The sequence below is a fragment of the Miscanthus floridulus genome, chromosome 10 (assembly GCF_019320115.1).
Source record: "Miscanthus floridulus cultivar M001 chromosome 10, ASM1932011v1, whole genome shotgun sequence".
Lineage (NCBI taxonomy): Eukaryota > Viridiplantae > Streptophyta > Magnoliopsida > Poales > Poaceae > Miscanthus > Miscanthus floridulus.
In genome coordinates, this window is record NC_089589.1 from 125,145,848 (window position 1) to 125,162,768 (window position 16,921).

Sequence of the window (16,921 nt, forward strand, 5' to 3'; positions counted from 1 at the left end):
TAGTGTAAGGAGAGTAGCAAGTGTGCATCCACTCTTCTCATTAGGCTTGTCGTGGTCAAGTGAGATTTTTGCTTGTTACTCTTGGTGACCGCCATCACCTAGACAGCTTGGTGGTGATTAGGAGTTTGGTGATCATCCGGCGGAGCTTGTGGATGACCCAACTCAAGTTGTGAGCAGTTGTGGAAGATTCACCGCGATGGAGTATCGAAGAATTAGCCCGTAGAGAGCACTTGATCCTTGCACGGATCAAGGGAGAGCTACACCCTTACGTGGGTGCTCCAACGAGGACTAGTGGGGAGTGGCGACTATCCGATACCTCGGCAAAACATCGCTGCATTCCTTCTCCTCTCTTTACTTTAAGCATTTACATTTGAGTAATTCATTTCTTGTCTTTACATTCTTAGAATTGCCATGCTAGAGTAGGATTGGAACCTAGGGTGCAAAACTTTTGTGTGGCAGAATAATAGGAACACATTCTAGGCACAAGGGGTGAAGTGGGCTAAGTGTAGGGTTTAATTATTGCAAAGAATTTTAGAATTAGCCCAATTCACCCTCCTCTTGGGCATCTTGATCCTTTTCAATTGGTATCAGAGCCTCGTGCTAGGCTTAACCGCCTAGAGAAAGATGTCCCATGGGGATGGACCTCCTCCTATCTTTGAGGGAGATGATTTTCCTTATTGGGAAATCCACATGGAGGCTTACTTAGAAGCTCTAGATGTTGGAATTCTTAGAGCCGCCTCTCAAGGTTTCCCAAAACCTAAGGATCCCACACACCTTCAAGGCGATGAAGTCATTTATGAGAAATAGAATGCAAAGGCTAGAAACACCATCTTTGGAGACCTTTGCAAAGATATGTTTAACCGTGTGCAGAACCACAAGAATGCCCATGCACTATGGTCGGACATTTGTGCGCTCCATGAGGGAACAAAGAGTGAGCATGAGGAATGCTATCATCTAGTTGTGAAAAAGCTTAATTCATTTGAGATGCTTCTTAAAGAAAGTGCTAATGAGATGTACTCACGTTTGAATGTTCTTGTAGAGGAAGTCAATGGACTAGGACTTACACAAATGCAACCTTCCGATGTTGTAAGAAAAATCTTGAGTGTCCTCCCTACTGACAAATATGGGCATATTGTGACCGTGCTTCATCAAGGTGATCTTTCCACCGCTGCACCAACTCAAATATTGGGAAAGATTAATGCACATGAGATGTATATGCACATCACACCACAAGATGACCCTTCTTCCACCAAGAAGAAAGACTTAGCATTCAAGGCTAGCCAAGAGAACAAGGGCAAAGCAAGAGTTGAATATGAGAGCTCAAGTGATGATGAAATTGATGATGCAAGTCTTGCTCTCATGGTGAGAAGAACTAGCAAGATGCTTAAGAAGCTCAACAAGAATGGTGTCAAGTTTGACGGCAAAAAGAAGAAGTTCTTCACTAGCAATAGAAGGAAGCCAATCTCTGAGATGGATTGCTATAATTGTGGAGAACTTGATCATCTTGCTCATCAATGCCCCAAGCCCAAAAAAGACAAGTACAAGAAGAAGTACAAGGGCAAGAAAGATGACTCAAGTGATGAAGATAATGATGAGAAGAAGAAAAACAAGCCATACAAGAAGAAGGATTTTCACAAGAAGAAGAAGAATGGCAAGGCATACATCGTCGGTGATTGTCTCATGGATATTGATTCATCAAGTTGCTCATCCGATGATGATAGTGAGAACGAGAAGGTGGCCGCTATTTTGATTGACTCTTCACTTTCTTCACCGACACCACCGCCATCATCCTCTACACACCTATGCCGCGACTAGATGGCGCACATCATTGGCCAGATCATCCGCGAGACGAAGGAAGCCATGGACCGGGCTGACAAGACTTCAAATGAGAGCTTTATCTCTATCTTGCTCAGGCTGCAGAAAGAGGCCAGCCTGCCCATCGAGCTCACAGATGACATCGTCATGGCACTCATGATTGTAAGTCGGACGCGTTCCCAATTTCCCATCGCTGTGCCTTAATTGCTTGTCCTCCGCTATCTTATTATCTTAGTTAGGCCAGTCTCGGTGAGAGTTTCATTTGACTTTTATTTGCATTAAATAGGTTGCCACATAGGTATTTTGATGACATGGCAGTATATTTAAGAAAAGAGAGAAGAAATGGGTTTCATCTAGATGAAACTCTCCTAGTACGATTATCAACTCTCAACGAGTCATAAAATTAAATGCTTATAAAACTATAGAATGAAACTTTGTATTGAGAGCAAGTACAACAATTGTCTTATAACCAAGCTAATCAATATTTTTGCTGATGTGGAAGAGAGAAGGAAAGAGAGACACTAGTAGAGAACAGACCTATGATCCTCGACCAAAATGGGCTCTAGTCCTGGCATTTTTTGCGCCCGGGACTAGAGAGACCTTTAGTCCCGGTTGGTGGCTCCAACCGGGACTAAAGGTCCCTGCCCAACGGCTACTGCGCCAGACAGAGGTGGCAGGGACCTTTAGTCCCGGTTGGAGCCACCAACCAGGACTAAAGGTAGACTTTTACTCCCGGTTGGTGGCTCCAACCGGGAGTAAAGGTCTACTCACGGGCCGTGGCTGTGCCGGGGGTTGGAAAGTTACCTTTAGTCCCAGTTGAAGCCACCAACCGGGACTAAAGGTCCCCCCTTTATATCCCGGTCATCTCCTTCTTCCTCTCCGAGCCCGAGCTCAGCACATTTTGAAGCTCACTGCACTAGTGTTTTTGCTTCCTCCCTCTATTGTTCCTCCATCCATTCTTTGATTCCTCCATCGATTTCTTCGATTCCTCCGTCGATTCTTTAGTTGTAAAGGTTACCAATCTCATACTCTCATTTTTCATCATTGGCTTATCTCATATTGTTCACTATATATATTGTTTTTATGGTGTTTTTTTTATTTGTAAATAATTTGAGCTCAAAATAACTTATAGTTTGCATATTTGGATGAAGAAAGGTTAAAGTAGGTATTTAAAATTAGTATTCACTTTTTATTTCTAGCATGCATAGCACACTTCATTGTTTAGAGATATAGATAATTTTATAGTTTTTTTAATTTTATTTGTTTATAAAATGAGAAATTTATAGTGTATTAAAAAATGAGTATAGAGAGTAGATGGCAACTGCTTCTGGGTCCTCGGCCTCTCATGGGTTTCCAAAGCGACTTAGGCCGGGCCTCCCTCTCATTCCATGCGGCAAGTGTCGTGATGAGACGAAGATTGTGATGGAGTACCGAGTGAAGAAGGAGGGTCCCAACAATGGTCGTATCTTCTACAAGTGTCCAGATCGCAATGTGAGTTATTTTATCGTATTTTATGATTATGGTTAGTTTATACCTATTTTCATGATGGTTGTGATTAAAGTTCTAATTTTTTGTTTTAATTTCAGTGGGATGGCAGTGGACGATGTTCAGGCTTCTACTAGGAGGAAGAGTATGTTGAACTCGTGCAAAAATATCTTTCACAACAGGCAGATACGGCGGCTAATGAGGCAGTGATGCAGCCGAAGAAGCCCAAAGATATTGCACAATCGGGGGATCTGTCTGTTTTAGTTGACATTGGTCGCGAAATCCTTGTGCTCCTGAAATGTATTTTAGCTTTAGTTCTTTTAGTGGTAGTTGGGATTGCCTACATTGTAGCGATGCTTTCATAAATTTGTACCTTTTGTGGTGGCACGCATGTTGTATAAATAATTAATTATGATCTAGGTTTTAATATGGTATTTATGTCATGTAATGCAGATGAGCCGGCATTAGATGTACAATGCTGATCGCCGCTCCCAAGAGTTCATTGACGGCGTGCATTCTTTGTTACGTGCGGCCGAGGCAAACAAACGCGACGGTTTCATGTGCTGCCCATGTGCCATATGTAAGAATACAGTGGAATATCCTTGCTCAAGGACTCTTCATTCACACTTGTTCAAGTCAGGTTTCATGCCAAACTATATTTGTTGGACGAAGCACGGAGAAACCGGCGTTGTAATGGAAGAAGGTGAAGAAGAACAATGGGATGACAATGATATTATTCCTGATGGTGCGTGCTTCAATGATACTGCAATGGGAGAAGCTGAAGAAGAGGTAGCCGCAGAAGATGAGCCTACTGATGATCTTTGTCAGGTCATTCGTGACGCACAAAGAGAATGTGAAAGTGAAAAGGAGAAGCTCAAGTTCGAGCGGATGCTAGAAGATCACAAAAAATTGTTGTACCCAACTTGTGATGCGGGGCAGAAAAAGTTGGGAACCACACTAGAATTGCTGCAATGGAAGGCAAAGAATGGTGTGTCTGACAACGGATTTGGAGAGTTACTAAAAATCCAAAAGAAGATGCTTCCGAAGGACAATGAATTGCCCGCCACTACCTACGAAGCAAAACAAGTTGTCTGTCCTATGGGGCTAGAAATTGAGAAGATACATGCATGTCCTAATGACTGTATCCTGTACCATGGCAAAGAGTACGAGAAATTGGATGCATGCCTGGTATGCCATGCATCGCGGTATAAGATCAGGCGAGATGACCCTGGTGATGTTGAAGGGGAACGTCCACGGAAGAAAATCCCTGCCAAGGTTATGTGGTATGCTCCTATAATACCACGCTTGAAACGTCTGTTCAGAAACAAAGAACATGCAAAATTGTTGCGATGGCACAAAGAAGACCGTAAGGTAGACAATATGTTGAGACACCCTGCTGATGGGTCCCTGTGGAGAGCAATCGACAGAGAATTCCCGAAGTTTGCAAATGACGCGAGAAACTTAAGGTTTGCTTTAAGTACAGATGGTATCAATCCTTTTGGAGAGCAGAACATTAGTCATAGCACTTGGCCTATTACTCTAAGTATCTACAACCTTCCTCCTTGGTTATGCATGAAGCGGAAGTTCATTATGATGCCTGTGCTCATCCAAGGCCCGAAGCAACCTAGCAATGACATCGATGTGTACCTGAGACCACTTATTGACGAACTTCTCATTTTGTGGAATAAAGAAGGTGTACGTGTGTCGGATGAGTACAAATAGGAACACTTTGATCTGCGAGCATTGTTGTTCGTAACAATCAATGATTGGCCTGCTCTAAGTAATCTTTCAGGATAGTCAAACAAGGGATATAATGCATGCACACACTCCTTCGGTGATATTAGAGGTGTATTCTTGAAAAAATGTCGAAAGGTTGTGTACCTTGGCCATCGTCGATTTCTTCCTGCAAATCACCCTGTAAGAAAGAAAGGCAAGCATTTTAAAGGGAAGGCAGACCACCTGACCAAGCCTCGCAACCGAACTGGTGAGGATGTACTCGATATGGTCAATGATGTGAAAGTCGTCTTTGGAAAAGGACATGGCAGCCAACCTGTTCCGAACGACGCTAACGGTCACGCACCCATGTGGAAGAAGAAGTCCATATTTTGGGACCTACCCTATTGGCAAGTCCTAGAGGTCCGTAGCTCGATCGACGTGATGCACCTGACAAAGAATCTTTGTGTGAACCTGCTAGGCTTCATGGGTGTGTATGGAAAGCCTAAGGACACATTTGAAGCACGACAGGACCTACGTTGTTTGAGAGAAAGAGACAACCTGCATCCAGAGAAGACAGATGATGGACGCCATTACTTATGTCCTGCTAGCTACACTCTAAGCAAAGAGGAGAAGGAAATCATGTTTGAATGCTTAAACAACATCAAGGTACCATCTGGATCCTCCTCGAATATAAAGGGTATTATAAATGTGCCAGAGAAGAAATTCTGTAACTTAAAGTCCCATGACTGTCATGTTTTCATGACGCAATTACTTCCAGTTGTATTAAGATGAATTCTACCTCCAAATGTACGTCTAGCCACCGTGAAGCTATGTGCATTCCTCAATGCAATTTCTCAGAAGGCAATTGATCCAACTGATCTAGCTAAACTACAGAATGATGTGGTTCAATGTCTCGTCAGCTTTGAGTTGGTGTTCCCTCCTTCCTTCTTTGATATCATGACACACCTCCTAGTTCACCTAGTCAAGGAGATTTTCATTCTTGGTCCTGTGTTCCTACACAACATGTTCCCCTTAGAGAGATTCATGGGAGTCCTGAAGAAATATGTTCACAACCGTGCTCGCCCAGAAGGAAGCATCGCCAAGGGCTATGGAACAGAAGAGGTCATTGAGTTATGTGTTGACTTTATTCCCGACCTTGACTCGATTGGTGTTCCTGAATCGAGACATGAGGGGAGACTAAGCGGAAAGGGGACACTAGGGAGGAAAACATATATTGGTACGGAGGATGATTATTTCAATAAAGCGCAGTACACAGTTCTATAGAACTCCTCTTTGGTAGATCCGTATATTGAGACACACAAGGATCTCTTACGATCCGAGTTTTCAGGGAAGACTGAAGCTTGGATTACGCGTAAGCACATGGAAACTTTCGGCGGTTGGTTGCGAAAAAAATGTCAAGGTGATGAGAGCATCCATGAGCAACTGTATTAATTGGCTATGCAACCATCATGGCATATCGTCACATACAAAGGGTACGAGATAAATGGGAACATATTCTACACAGTAGCCCAAGATAAAAGGAGTACCAACCAAAATAGTGGTGTCCGCATAGATGCCACAGACCCGAATGGGAATAAGCAGACATATTATGGCCGCATAGATGAAATATGGGAACTAGAATATGCACCTACTTTGAAGATCCCATTGTTGAAGTGCCAATGGGTCAAGGTGACCGGAGGCGGGGTAACAGTAGACAACGAGTATGGAATGACAACAGTAGACCTTAGTAATATTGGGTACAAAGACGAACCATTCGTCCTTGCCAAGGATGTGAATCAGGTGTTCTATGTCAATGATATGTCTACCAAACCAAAAAGAGGGAAAAGCGATAATGACTCAACCAAAGAGCCAAAGTGCCACATAGTTCTTTCAGGGAAAAGAGTCATCGTGGGAATTGAGGACAAGTCGGACATGTCAGAAGATTATGAAAAGGATGACCAAATTCCGCCCATCAAAGTGAACAAAGACCCTAGCATCTTGGTAAATGATGAGGACACTCCATGGTTACGACGTGATCATAACCAAGGGACATACGTAAAGAAGAAGTTCACTGCTGTGCCCACTTGATGATATAGTGATTTAATGTAGTGTGTGTTTGAGATATTATGTAATAATTGTGAATTCAGATATTTATTATGTCATGTTTCAAATTAAATCAATGTTTGATTTGGTGGGATTTCTCTCTCAAAAAGGTAAATTAGGATATTGAGTGATGAAAAATTAAAATATTAACGTTAAAATGATGTGAAAACAAATTTCCTGTCCAAAACCAATAGTTTTAATAATTTTAATTAAACACTACATTTTTGCATTACCGAAATAATAAATATTAGTTACATTATGTTTAATATTTGTAATAAAAAATAAAAAAAGTTAGGTTATAGATTTTTCCTATGTGCAATAAAGAAAAAGAAAATCCATATTTTTAACAAAATAATTTTATGCCTTTTATTTAATTTACTATGTATTTAACAAGACTATTGCATTTTTATTAAAAAAATTTGCTCAAAACATGCGGGAAACGAAACTGTAGCTCACCTTTACTCCCGGGTGGGAAGCCCACCCGGGAGTAAAGGTGGGCTGCAGTTTCGTGGCCCACCAAAAAAAAAACATTTGCTCCCGGTGCGTGTTACCAACCGGGAGTACCGGTTGGTAACACACACCGGGAGTAAAGGACCTTTACTCCTGGCTGGTGGCTGGCACCGGGAGTAAATCTCCCTGGTATATAAGCGCCAGTGCCTGGCGCAGATCGATCCCCTCCTCTTCTTCCTCGTCGAACAACCGCCCTTTCTCTCTTCTTCCTCACAACGCCACCGCTGGTCGCCACCCCACCTCGCGCCGACGACCTCGTGCGGCCCTCCACCGCGCGCGCCCGCGCGACCCCGTCGATCTACCTCCGCATTCGTGAGGTGAGTTCTCTCGGCTTTCCTTCTCCTCCAACGGCCGGTTCATGGTGCTCGGCTGTTCATGGTGCTCGGCATTCGTGGGAGGGGGAGGACTTGGGCTCATGCCTAATGGCGCTCAGTTGCGGGCATCCGGCAGCATACCGCCCCTATCACGGTCGGCTGTTCATGGTGCTCGGCTGTTCAAGGTGCTTGGCTATTCATGGTGCTCGACTGTTCATGGTGCTCGGCTATTCATGGTGCTCGGCTGTTCATGGTCGTTGTTGGAAATTGTTGACAAATCAATCGGCTGTTCACGACGTTCATGGTGCTCGGCTGTTCATGGTGCTCGGCTGCTCACGGTCGTGGTGGTGGCGATGCTGGCGAGCTCGCACACCATGGTCGTTGTTGGAAATCGTTGACAAATCGTTGCTTGCGATTATTGAGCCATCCATCCATGTATACATAGTACATCACTGCCGTTGTCACTCGCTGGAGTAACAAGTCCAGGTACGTGTGGCAGTCAAGACATGAACTGTCGCGGTAGGCGCTTTTCATTAGTTTTGGCATTAGCATCGCTTTGTTCGCGTAGAAGCCAGCGAAGTCGCCGGAAGCGTAAAGCTCAGATGAGGCCTGCCCAGTTCGATCGCGCGCGTCCGTCCGTAGTTGCTTCACTTGCGACCTCGATCGTGACATGGCAGCGTTGCATTACCAACTCGCTTTGTTGCTTTGCTTCTTCGAGTCACCGAGTTCAGACGCGAGCACAAGGAAACACAAGAAACCTACTGCTTCGATCGTATACGGCGGAGCACCACCGCCCTCGTTCGCCCTAGGGTTTAGGGTTTATACGGTGGAGCACCACCGCCCTCGTTCGCCCTAGGGTTTAGGGTTTATATGGTGGAGCACCGCCGCCCTCGTTCGCCCTAGGGTTTAGGGTTTATACGGCGGAGCACCGCCTTCCTCGTTCACCCATGTGTACAAACATATATACGGCGGAGCGGAGCACCGCCACTCTCGTCACACCGCCCTCTCTCGTGGCCTAGTCGATCAACATTCGTATTATCGTTATCGTTAACGCTAAACAATTACACTAGGGCGAATTGCGTCGGTGACTAGGGCGAACCACGTTGTTGATGTCACCGACGTGGTTCGCCCTAGTCACCGACGCAATTTGCCCTTGGCCGTTTATGTATAGCCCTAATTCGCCCTAGTACCAATGCAGTTCGCCCTAGTGTGGCGAATTGTGTCCGTGACCGAGGGGCAAGATTTAATAATGCATATTGTTCGTAGATTTTACGCATGTAAGCAAAGATTTGACGTACTATATATTGGTTTTGTTTTATGAAGCTAGATGGCCGACCCGAGAAACATGGATGAGGAGGAGTTGATGATGAATTTGATCAACACTGGCACTCAAGTTGCCGGCGATGATGGTGCTAAAAATAACGTGCAAGAGGATGCAGATGACGGGAGTTAGTACTTAGCTCTTGAACAAAATGAGCAACAACATATTGGCCAAGTATATTTTTTTATTATTAGCTATTTATATTATCATATGTCTTATGTGTGCTCATGGCATTAAAAATAATGTTTATGTTTTGTAGCCCTCTGGATCGACATCAACAACTACAACGAAGAGTAAAAATATTCGAGGTCCCAAAAAGCCATTGGAGGGCCGCTTCATCATCTCGGAGTTCAATGTGGATACAGGCGAACCAGGGGGGGGGGGGGCAAATAAAACGAAATTCATGCACCACTGTGGTTACCTTGTACGGGACCGGCTCCCGATCAGTACCCGTGAATGGAAGAAGAAGACCAATGCTCCTCATATCAGTTTTGTCTCCGATCGTGACAAGACGTTAATTTCGAATGATGTCTTGGAACATTTCACGCTCCAAACAGATGGTTATGATGATATAATAGATGGTGATGAATTGAAGGAGCGAGTTAGGGATTGGGCAATGAAGAAGATGACCACCTAGTTTCAGACTTGGAAGAAACACCTATACACGACGTATGTCAAGAAGAACATAGCACCAGATTTTACTGTCCCAGGCCCGATCTCAAAGCAGAGGCCCTATTGGGATGAGTTTGTACAGTACAAGACATCGGAAGAGGGTGTGAGTCGGGTGATAAAGAACCAACGTAATGCCCAACAGAAGACATACCACCATAACTTGGGATCAGGTGGCTACCCGACTACCATTAAGAAGTGGAACAAAATGGAAGCAGACCTTCTTGCCAAGGGTATCACACCAGAATCACTCGAGTGGGGAGAGCGTGCAAAGAATTGGTTTTTCGCTCATGGGGGAACACTGGACCAGGAGACAGGGAAGTGTGTTTATGGCGCAAGACTGCAAGAAGCAGCAGAAAGATTGTTTTATGCTCAGAGAGCTATTGCTAGTGGTGCGTTCAGGTCCAACAGAGAGAAGGATGAACTGACATACGCCATCGGGACTATTGAACATGGTGGTTGAACTAGAGGCAAAGGAAGTGTCTCGTGGGAGCATGGATTCCCTCAGGACAGACCTTCCTACAGAAGCCGTCAGAGAAAGAAGGAAGAAGAGGCACAGCGGCTCCAGAGGTTGGAGGAAGCGGTGCGTGAAGCACAGGAGCGGGAAAAAACCTTGAAGCGAGAATGCAGGAGGAAATCAGAAGGCAAGTGCAAATAGTAGTGAGTGCAAGCAAGCAGGCATCAGAGCCAGGAATCAACATTAGCCAATTTGTTCAGTTGAAAAACAGTTGCGCTTCCACGGAGATACCAAATCAAGGGGACACAGGACTGCGCTTCCCTGTGGATGACGTCACTGAACCTTGTACATCATGTGAGCTACACATTCCGAAGGGGAATTCCACAATCAAGGTGGCTATCGGTCTTGTTAATCCTATCGACCGAACCAAGACACCAAGGATTCATGGGAATATAATCCAAGAAGGATATGCTACCATCTCAGTAGATAAAGCTGAAAAAGATTTTAGTGATTTGCCTCTTGACATTCCTGGAGGTGATGGCGAGAAGACTCTAGGAGAAGAAGAGAAGACATTCATTCTATGGCGCAAGCGCTACATCATCATTCCCGGGATGTCGCCTCCACCTCCTCCGAAACTACCTCACCATAGGTCCGGATGAAAACACTACATCATTAATTTATATTGGCTTAAATAATTAACAATCTGCTCATAATAATATGTCATTCCTTTTTTTGTAGCAGATCCTCCCCCAACCTAAGTCCAATTGTTCAATCGCCAGATCATCATAGTGCTCTGTATGATGACAATGTGTTGAAAGGCGAGGCTGCATCCACACCATCTCTAAGTCTCCAACGCCACAGCCGCCACCTCCAAGGAGGTCTCCAACGCCTCCCCCGCCCCCGCCTACCAAGAAGCCAAGTACTAGCAAGAGGCTAGCCCCGCAAATGAAGAACCAGCCCCCGTCGGCAAAGAAAGCCACTATGAAACCAATGGCTATTCCCAAAATAATATCTGAAGAGAAGGAAGAAGTAACTGATGCATATAAAAAAGATATGTCCAGATTCTATGACAAACTTAAAAAGGATCAAGAAGCAAGGAGTAACCCGGAGAAACCATACTTCTTCGTAGCTCCAGATATTCTAAGAAAAAAGGTGGCTTCTTACCAGCAACAACAGCGGGAATCTCGTAAGCCGTCCAAAGCAACGTTAATGGACTATGACCGCACTCTCACCAAGTCAATTGAGGCGGCACAGAAAAAGAAGCGGGCAGGGAAATGAGTTGCACAACTCGGACAACAATCGCACCAATCAGTCCCCCCGCTAGTTGTTGGTAATGAATATGGTTCGAATTTAGGATTAATGCATCAGACAAACATACCTCCGGATGTCGATTTTGATCACCTTGGTGAATTTATTGAAGAGACTGGTCTCGACCTTTACCATATGTTTGGTGATGAAAACATTGAGAGTGCGGCGGAGGTTGATATTTGGAAGAAAAAATTTGTACTAGGCCAGAGTCTATACAACCCTCAAGCCTTAGGTGATCTGGGGACGCAAATGTACCTGCGAAATAAGTGGTACATGCAGGCGTCTACCGGTGGATAGTTCTGCGTTGGTGTCAGAATTAGAGATGAACATTGGTTCCGTGGTGATGATGTTATGTATGTTGACTTTGTAGAATTTCATCAACTATGCCACTTGACCTCTCCGGACAAAGTTATCATTAGCTGCTATTGCCTGTAAGTAATAATTCTTTCGATCTATTATTAAACTCATCATATGTGTGTATATGCATATAAATTATCCTAACAAGTACTATATATATGTAGATTTACAATGACATAGTGCAGAAAGAAAGGCTGCAATGAAATTGGTTTTGTTGATCCCCATATAGTATTCAAAGACCCTACAACTTCTTAGTATTCAAAGGCTGCAAAGAAAGCCTAATTGGAAGTCTGAGTCCGAGAGTAACCTCATGAACTTCTTAGTGAACCAACGCCACAAGAAGGATATACTCTTTCCCTACAACTTCAAGTGAGTGTTAATAATGTCGATCATCCTTAATGGCTCATATGTTGATTCTAGTTAATTAATGAGTGTTATGCGTTATATCCTATAAACACATGCAGCAATCACTGGATATTGATGGACATCGATCTGGTGAAAAGTCACTTGATAATCTATGACTCGATGAGAAAACCACAACAAGACTACCAAGATATGATAGATATTATCCAGAGGTAATTTCGGTATCTCTAGCAACTATATATACACACAAACATGATGATTAACTATATCTAATGATGTGGCAAATTTTTTATTGGGCAGTATTTGGAAAACCTTTATTGAGAAGCAACACATGGGAAAATACAAAGCGCCACTGAATGTAATCCCTTTGAAAGTAAGTCCCCTAAATCGCATCATCTTTATTAATTAAACATATAGCTTTCACCGGATCACCAGATTGGATGACAAATCTTTTTCTCGTAAAGTGGTGTCTGAGGCAGGAACAGGGGAACAACTACTGTGGTTACTATGTTTGCAAGTTTATCAAGGAGCTCTCCCAAAGAACTCCTACAGAGAGACTCAAAGTACGTAAAAAATACACTATATATTCATTAAATTATTATTATTGATTGTGTTACTATGTCTTTATATATATATATGTATGTACATATATTAATTTATTTTCCTTTAATTCAAACCTGTAGGCTCGATGGTTGGAGGAAAAGGTCATACGACAAGACCAGATCAAAGCAATTCAAGAGTCTATAGCCGGATTTTTTAATGACCAGGTCATCGATTCCAAGGGTGAGTTCTACTTCGACCCAACACTACCATGGAAGCCAAGCTAGAGGATGTATATATATATATATATATATATATATATATAGTTCTATGCTTGAATTGTGTCATTTAATACATTCATTGTGCTTGAACCGAAACATACTAATACGACTTCAAAAACCTATTTTGAAAAGAAAACAAAAAAATGAAAAGAAAAGAAAAAGAAAAAAAATAACCTTTAGTCCCGGTTGGTATTACCAACCGGGACTAAAGGGTGCCGGACTCGTGGCATGTCAGGAGGCACCTTTAGTCCCGGTTGGTGTTACCCACTGGGACTAAAGGTCCCCCTTTAGTCCCGGTTCCTGACCCAGGACTAAAGGACCCCCTTTAGTCCCGGATGCTTGCTCCCGGGTGGGGAACCGGGACTAGAGGGGCTTCCCCACCAGAAGTAAAGGCTGTGTCTGTACCAGTGAGAGAAGAGAGCTTGGCTCTCATGCAATCAACAAGCTGGGCATGGAAGCATAGACAGTAGTGGGTTCCAGTAGAGATGTATGTGGGGAGGAAAAGGAAAGAGAATGAAAACATATAATAATAAATAAATTTTGTTGACAAATAGAAGACTAACTATTGTTTAGCTTGGCCCTTATGACTTGACTCATTGCCAATCAACTGGCTCTATTTTGACTTTGCTCTGAAAGTGGATGTTTCGTGCAAGTTTCATTTCATTCTATTTCTTATTGGAAATTAACAATGCCATGAAACATGAAACTATCCACAAAGATTGGACGCCGGTGCATATATGTATGTTCAATTGTTGTTCCATTTGTTCTGCTAGGACTTATTTAGCGCGGGGAGTGACTCCTCGTCGACCACACTGACCTGGTGCATGACAGAGCTAATCCGGTACCCGGCTACGATGGCCAGAGCCCAGGACGAAGTCCAGGAGGCCTTCAAGGGGAAGACCACAACCATCACCCAGGACGATCTTGCCAGGGCAAACCTTGGCTACCTCAAGTGTGTGTTGAAGGAACCTCTCAGGCTGCACTGCCCGGTGCCGCTCCGGATCCCACGCAAATGCCGTGAGACATGCCAGGTCATGGGCTACGACATTCCCAAGGGCACATGTGTGTTCGTCAACGTTTGGGGCATCTGTAGGGACGCCAAGTACTGGGAAGATCCTGAAGAATTCAAGCCAGAACGGTTCGAGAACAGCAGCCTGGACTACAAGGGAGCTAGAATTTTTGAATACCTAAAAATACTTTATATTTCACAACACGAGAAGTCAATCCAATAAAGGCTTGTAAGACAAGGGGATATGAACTTTGTGGGTTATCCTTGTGAGACTAGTTTCGTAAGGATCGGGTTGGTCGTGGTAAGTCTAGGCTTACTAGGACCTTTTCTTGTATCTCTTTTCTAAATGAAAAACATGCCTAGACATGTTTGTGAAAAAAAATCCAGTCAGTTTGACCTCGTTTGTTGTTATAAACACTCTTTAGTTTTGTACCGGTCCGACGCCTCGCACGCTCTCGGAAACCTCTCTAGAAGCCGTCGGACTGTACCATCGATTGGTCCGATGCTTGTACTGTTCTTAGGGTCCGACTCTCATGCAGCTTCTTCGCTTGATGAGCAGTGAGCTTGTATAGCCTGACGCTCACTCCTTTGGTCCGACGCTTCTGCCGACACTGTGTCTGGCTAGGGTTTGCACCGTCGGACTCTACCCGATTGGTCCGACGCCTTGCGTGACAGGGTCCTATGCCCCTTTAGCTCTTTGTTTCTTCGCCATCTTACGTTCAGCTTGGGTCCATCTTTCGTGGCTTGGACTTGCTTGATCTTCTAGGTCTTTCATGATGCTTCTAAGGTCTTTCTTGAGGTGTTGATTATCGGATCACCACGTCGCCTTTGTCCAAGTCACGTTTGCACCCTATTAGACTACAAAACAAACACTTGTAAACACGTTAGTCCAGCTTGGTCACGTTGATCATCAAACACCAAAATCCAAACTCAATGGGCCGATGGTCCATTTTTCTTACACATCCACGCCGCAGCAGCACCCACCTGGACCCCGGTGCATGAAGACTATAGACTGTAGCTTCCAAACCGCCTTGTACCTGACCTTCCTCGAAATATAAGGGGAAAGTCAGCTCCCATAGCCGGGAGGACCCTTCTTCCACCCTCATGCGCTAGGAGGCGGAGCAACCGAGAGCTCGGCCGAGAACAAAGCAACCGAGAGGAACAACAGAGAGTTCCTTCCCCGGCAACCCAACAAGAGCGAGGAGCATTTCCCTTACTCGCTAGGGAAGTAACCTCACCGCCGATGAGCCGTAGGATAGCACCGAGCGATTCCCTGCCAAACTCTCTTTCTACTTCGTTGTAACCCTGTATTTGGGTGCTCCGGAATACAAAGAACAATCCACTGCTGGACATAGGGCCTCGATGGCCCGAACCTGGTACATCACCGTGTCCCCACCCAGGTTCTTGAGTACCCGAGCCACCGGAGACCCACACTCCTGACATCCGACGAACAATGATGCTTGCCGCGGTTAAGGACCCGTGACAGTTGGGAAGCTAAAAGAGCTATTAAAGACGGAGAAGAGTTCGGTCATTGTCCTCGTGAAAGATAATGAGGAGATGAAGAAAAAGATTGAGGCGGCGGAGGCGACCGCGATGAAAGAGAAAGAAGCTTTGAGAAAGGAGCATGAGGAGGCCGAGGATATCATAGGCCAAAATATTGAGCTCCGCGCACGACTTGAGACAGCGGAGGTGGCCTGGGCAACGGCGGAGGAGGTGAGGAAAATAGCGGAGGGCCGGGCTTCTGCCAGCGCAACGCGTGTAACTCAGATGGCTTTCGATCTTGGCAAGTGCATGGTGGTGGTGAAGGAGGTGCTGGATTCCGTGTTGGTGAAGGCTGGAGCAGCCGAGAGTATGGCACTGCCTGAGGCTGACGCCAATGCCTTCGCCGAGTGGCTGAGGGCGGCGGTAGGGCTTATGGGTCCAGTTGTTGACAACATTAGTTATTTCGACGCCTTTGGTGGAGCGCTTGGCATGGTGCGATGATTTCAAGCTATTGGGTGCGACCATGTCGTCAGCTTGGGGCACCCGAGTCATAAGTTCCCCTCAGTGGATGACGTTCGACAAGCGGGTCAAGATCGAGCATGCTGCAATGTGGCGAAGCGTTTTGTATGCAAGTTTTCGATGACTGGAGGTCAGGTCCTTGCTATGGAGGAGGCTGTTGGTGCTACAGCCAAGGTAAGGTTCCGCTGGGCGGTTATTGTTGTTATCGCCTAGGGCACACCGGTGTGACTCATTTTACTCATGGACTGACTGTTTTTGTGTTTTTGGTTGCAGTTGATGGCTGATGGTAACAGTACGTCTTCTGGGACTTTGACGGCGTCCGCGCCGAGTGCCTCGGCGGCTGCGATGGAGGTTTCTGTTCCTGATGAGACTTCGACGGTAGCGGAGGTCCCTCCTCTAGGTGATGGTTCTGCTGCGGGTGTTGGGGCCGAGGGTAGTGTCGATGGTGTTGTGTCTCTGGAGGCGACTGCGGAGGAATCCGAGCATGTATGAAGGCTTTGGTGTGATGGAAGTAATATTTTGGCTATTTTGATGGGCGAGGTGGCTTCCAAAGTTGTACAGAGTATTGAAGTTTTTTAACGGTTGCCCTTGTTGCGCAGATTTCTTTGGAGCATGCGCACGATGTTTTGGATATTGTTCGTGTGCCTATGAATTATCAAGATGTTTTTTTTT

General features: G+C 45.0%; 1 protein-coding gene across 1 annotated transcript; it reads left to right on the top strand.

Annotated features, from left to right (window-relative positions):
- The first annotated feature begins 1,815 nt into the window (after positions 1 to 1,815).
- LOC136489529 (dolabradiene monooxygenase-like) lies at positions 1,816 to 14,471 on the top strand. The gene is made up of 2 exons (XM_066486136.1): positions 1,816 to 1,977; positions 14,013 to 14,471. The coding sequence occupies exons 1-2, from the start codon at positions 1,816 to 1,818 to the stop codon at positions 14,469 to 14,471; spliced, it is 621 nt and encodes a 206-aa protein (XP_066342233.1).
- Positions 14,472 to 16,921: the final 2,450 nt, after the last annotated feature.

Coding starts and splice junctions, on each gene's coding strand:
- LOC136489529 (XM_066486136.1), top strand. CDS start 1,816: ATGGCGCACATCATTGGCCAGATCATCCGCGAGACGAAGGAAGCCATG. Junction 1,978..14,012: donor TCGTCATGGCACTCATGATT/GTAAGTCGGACG, acceptor TTGTTCTGCTAG/GACTTATTTAGCGCGGGGAG.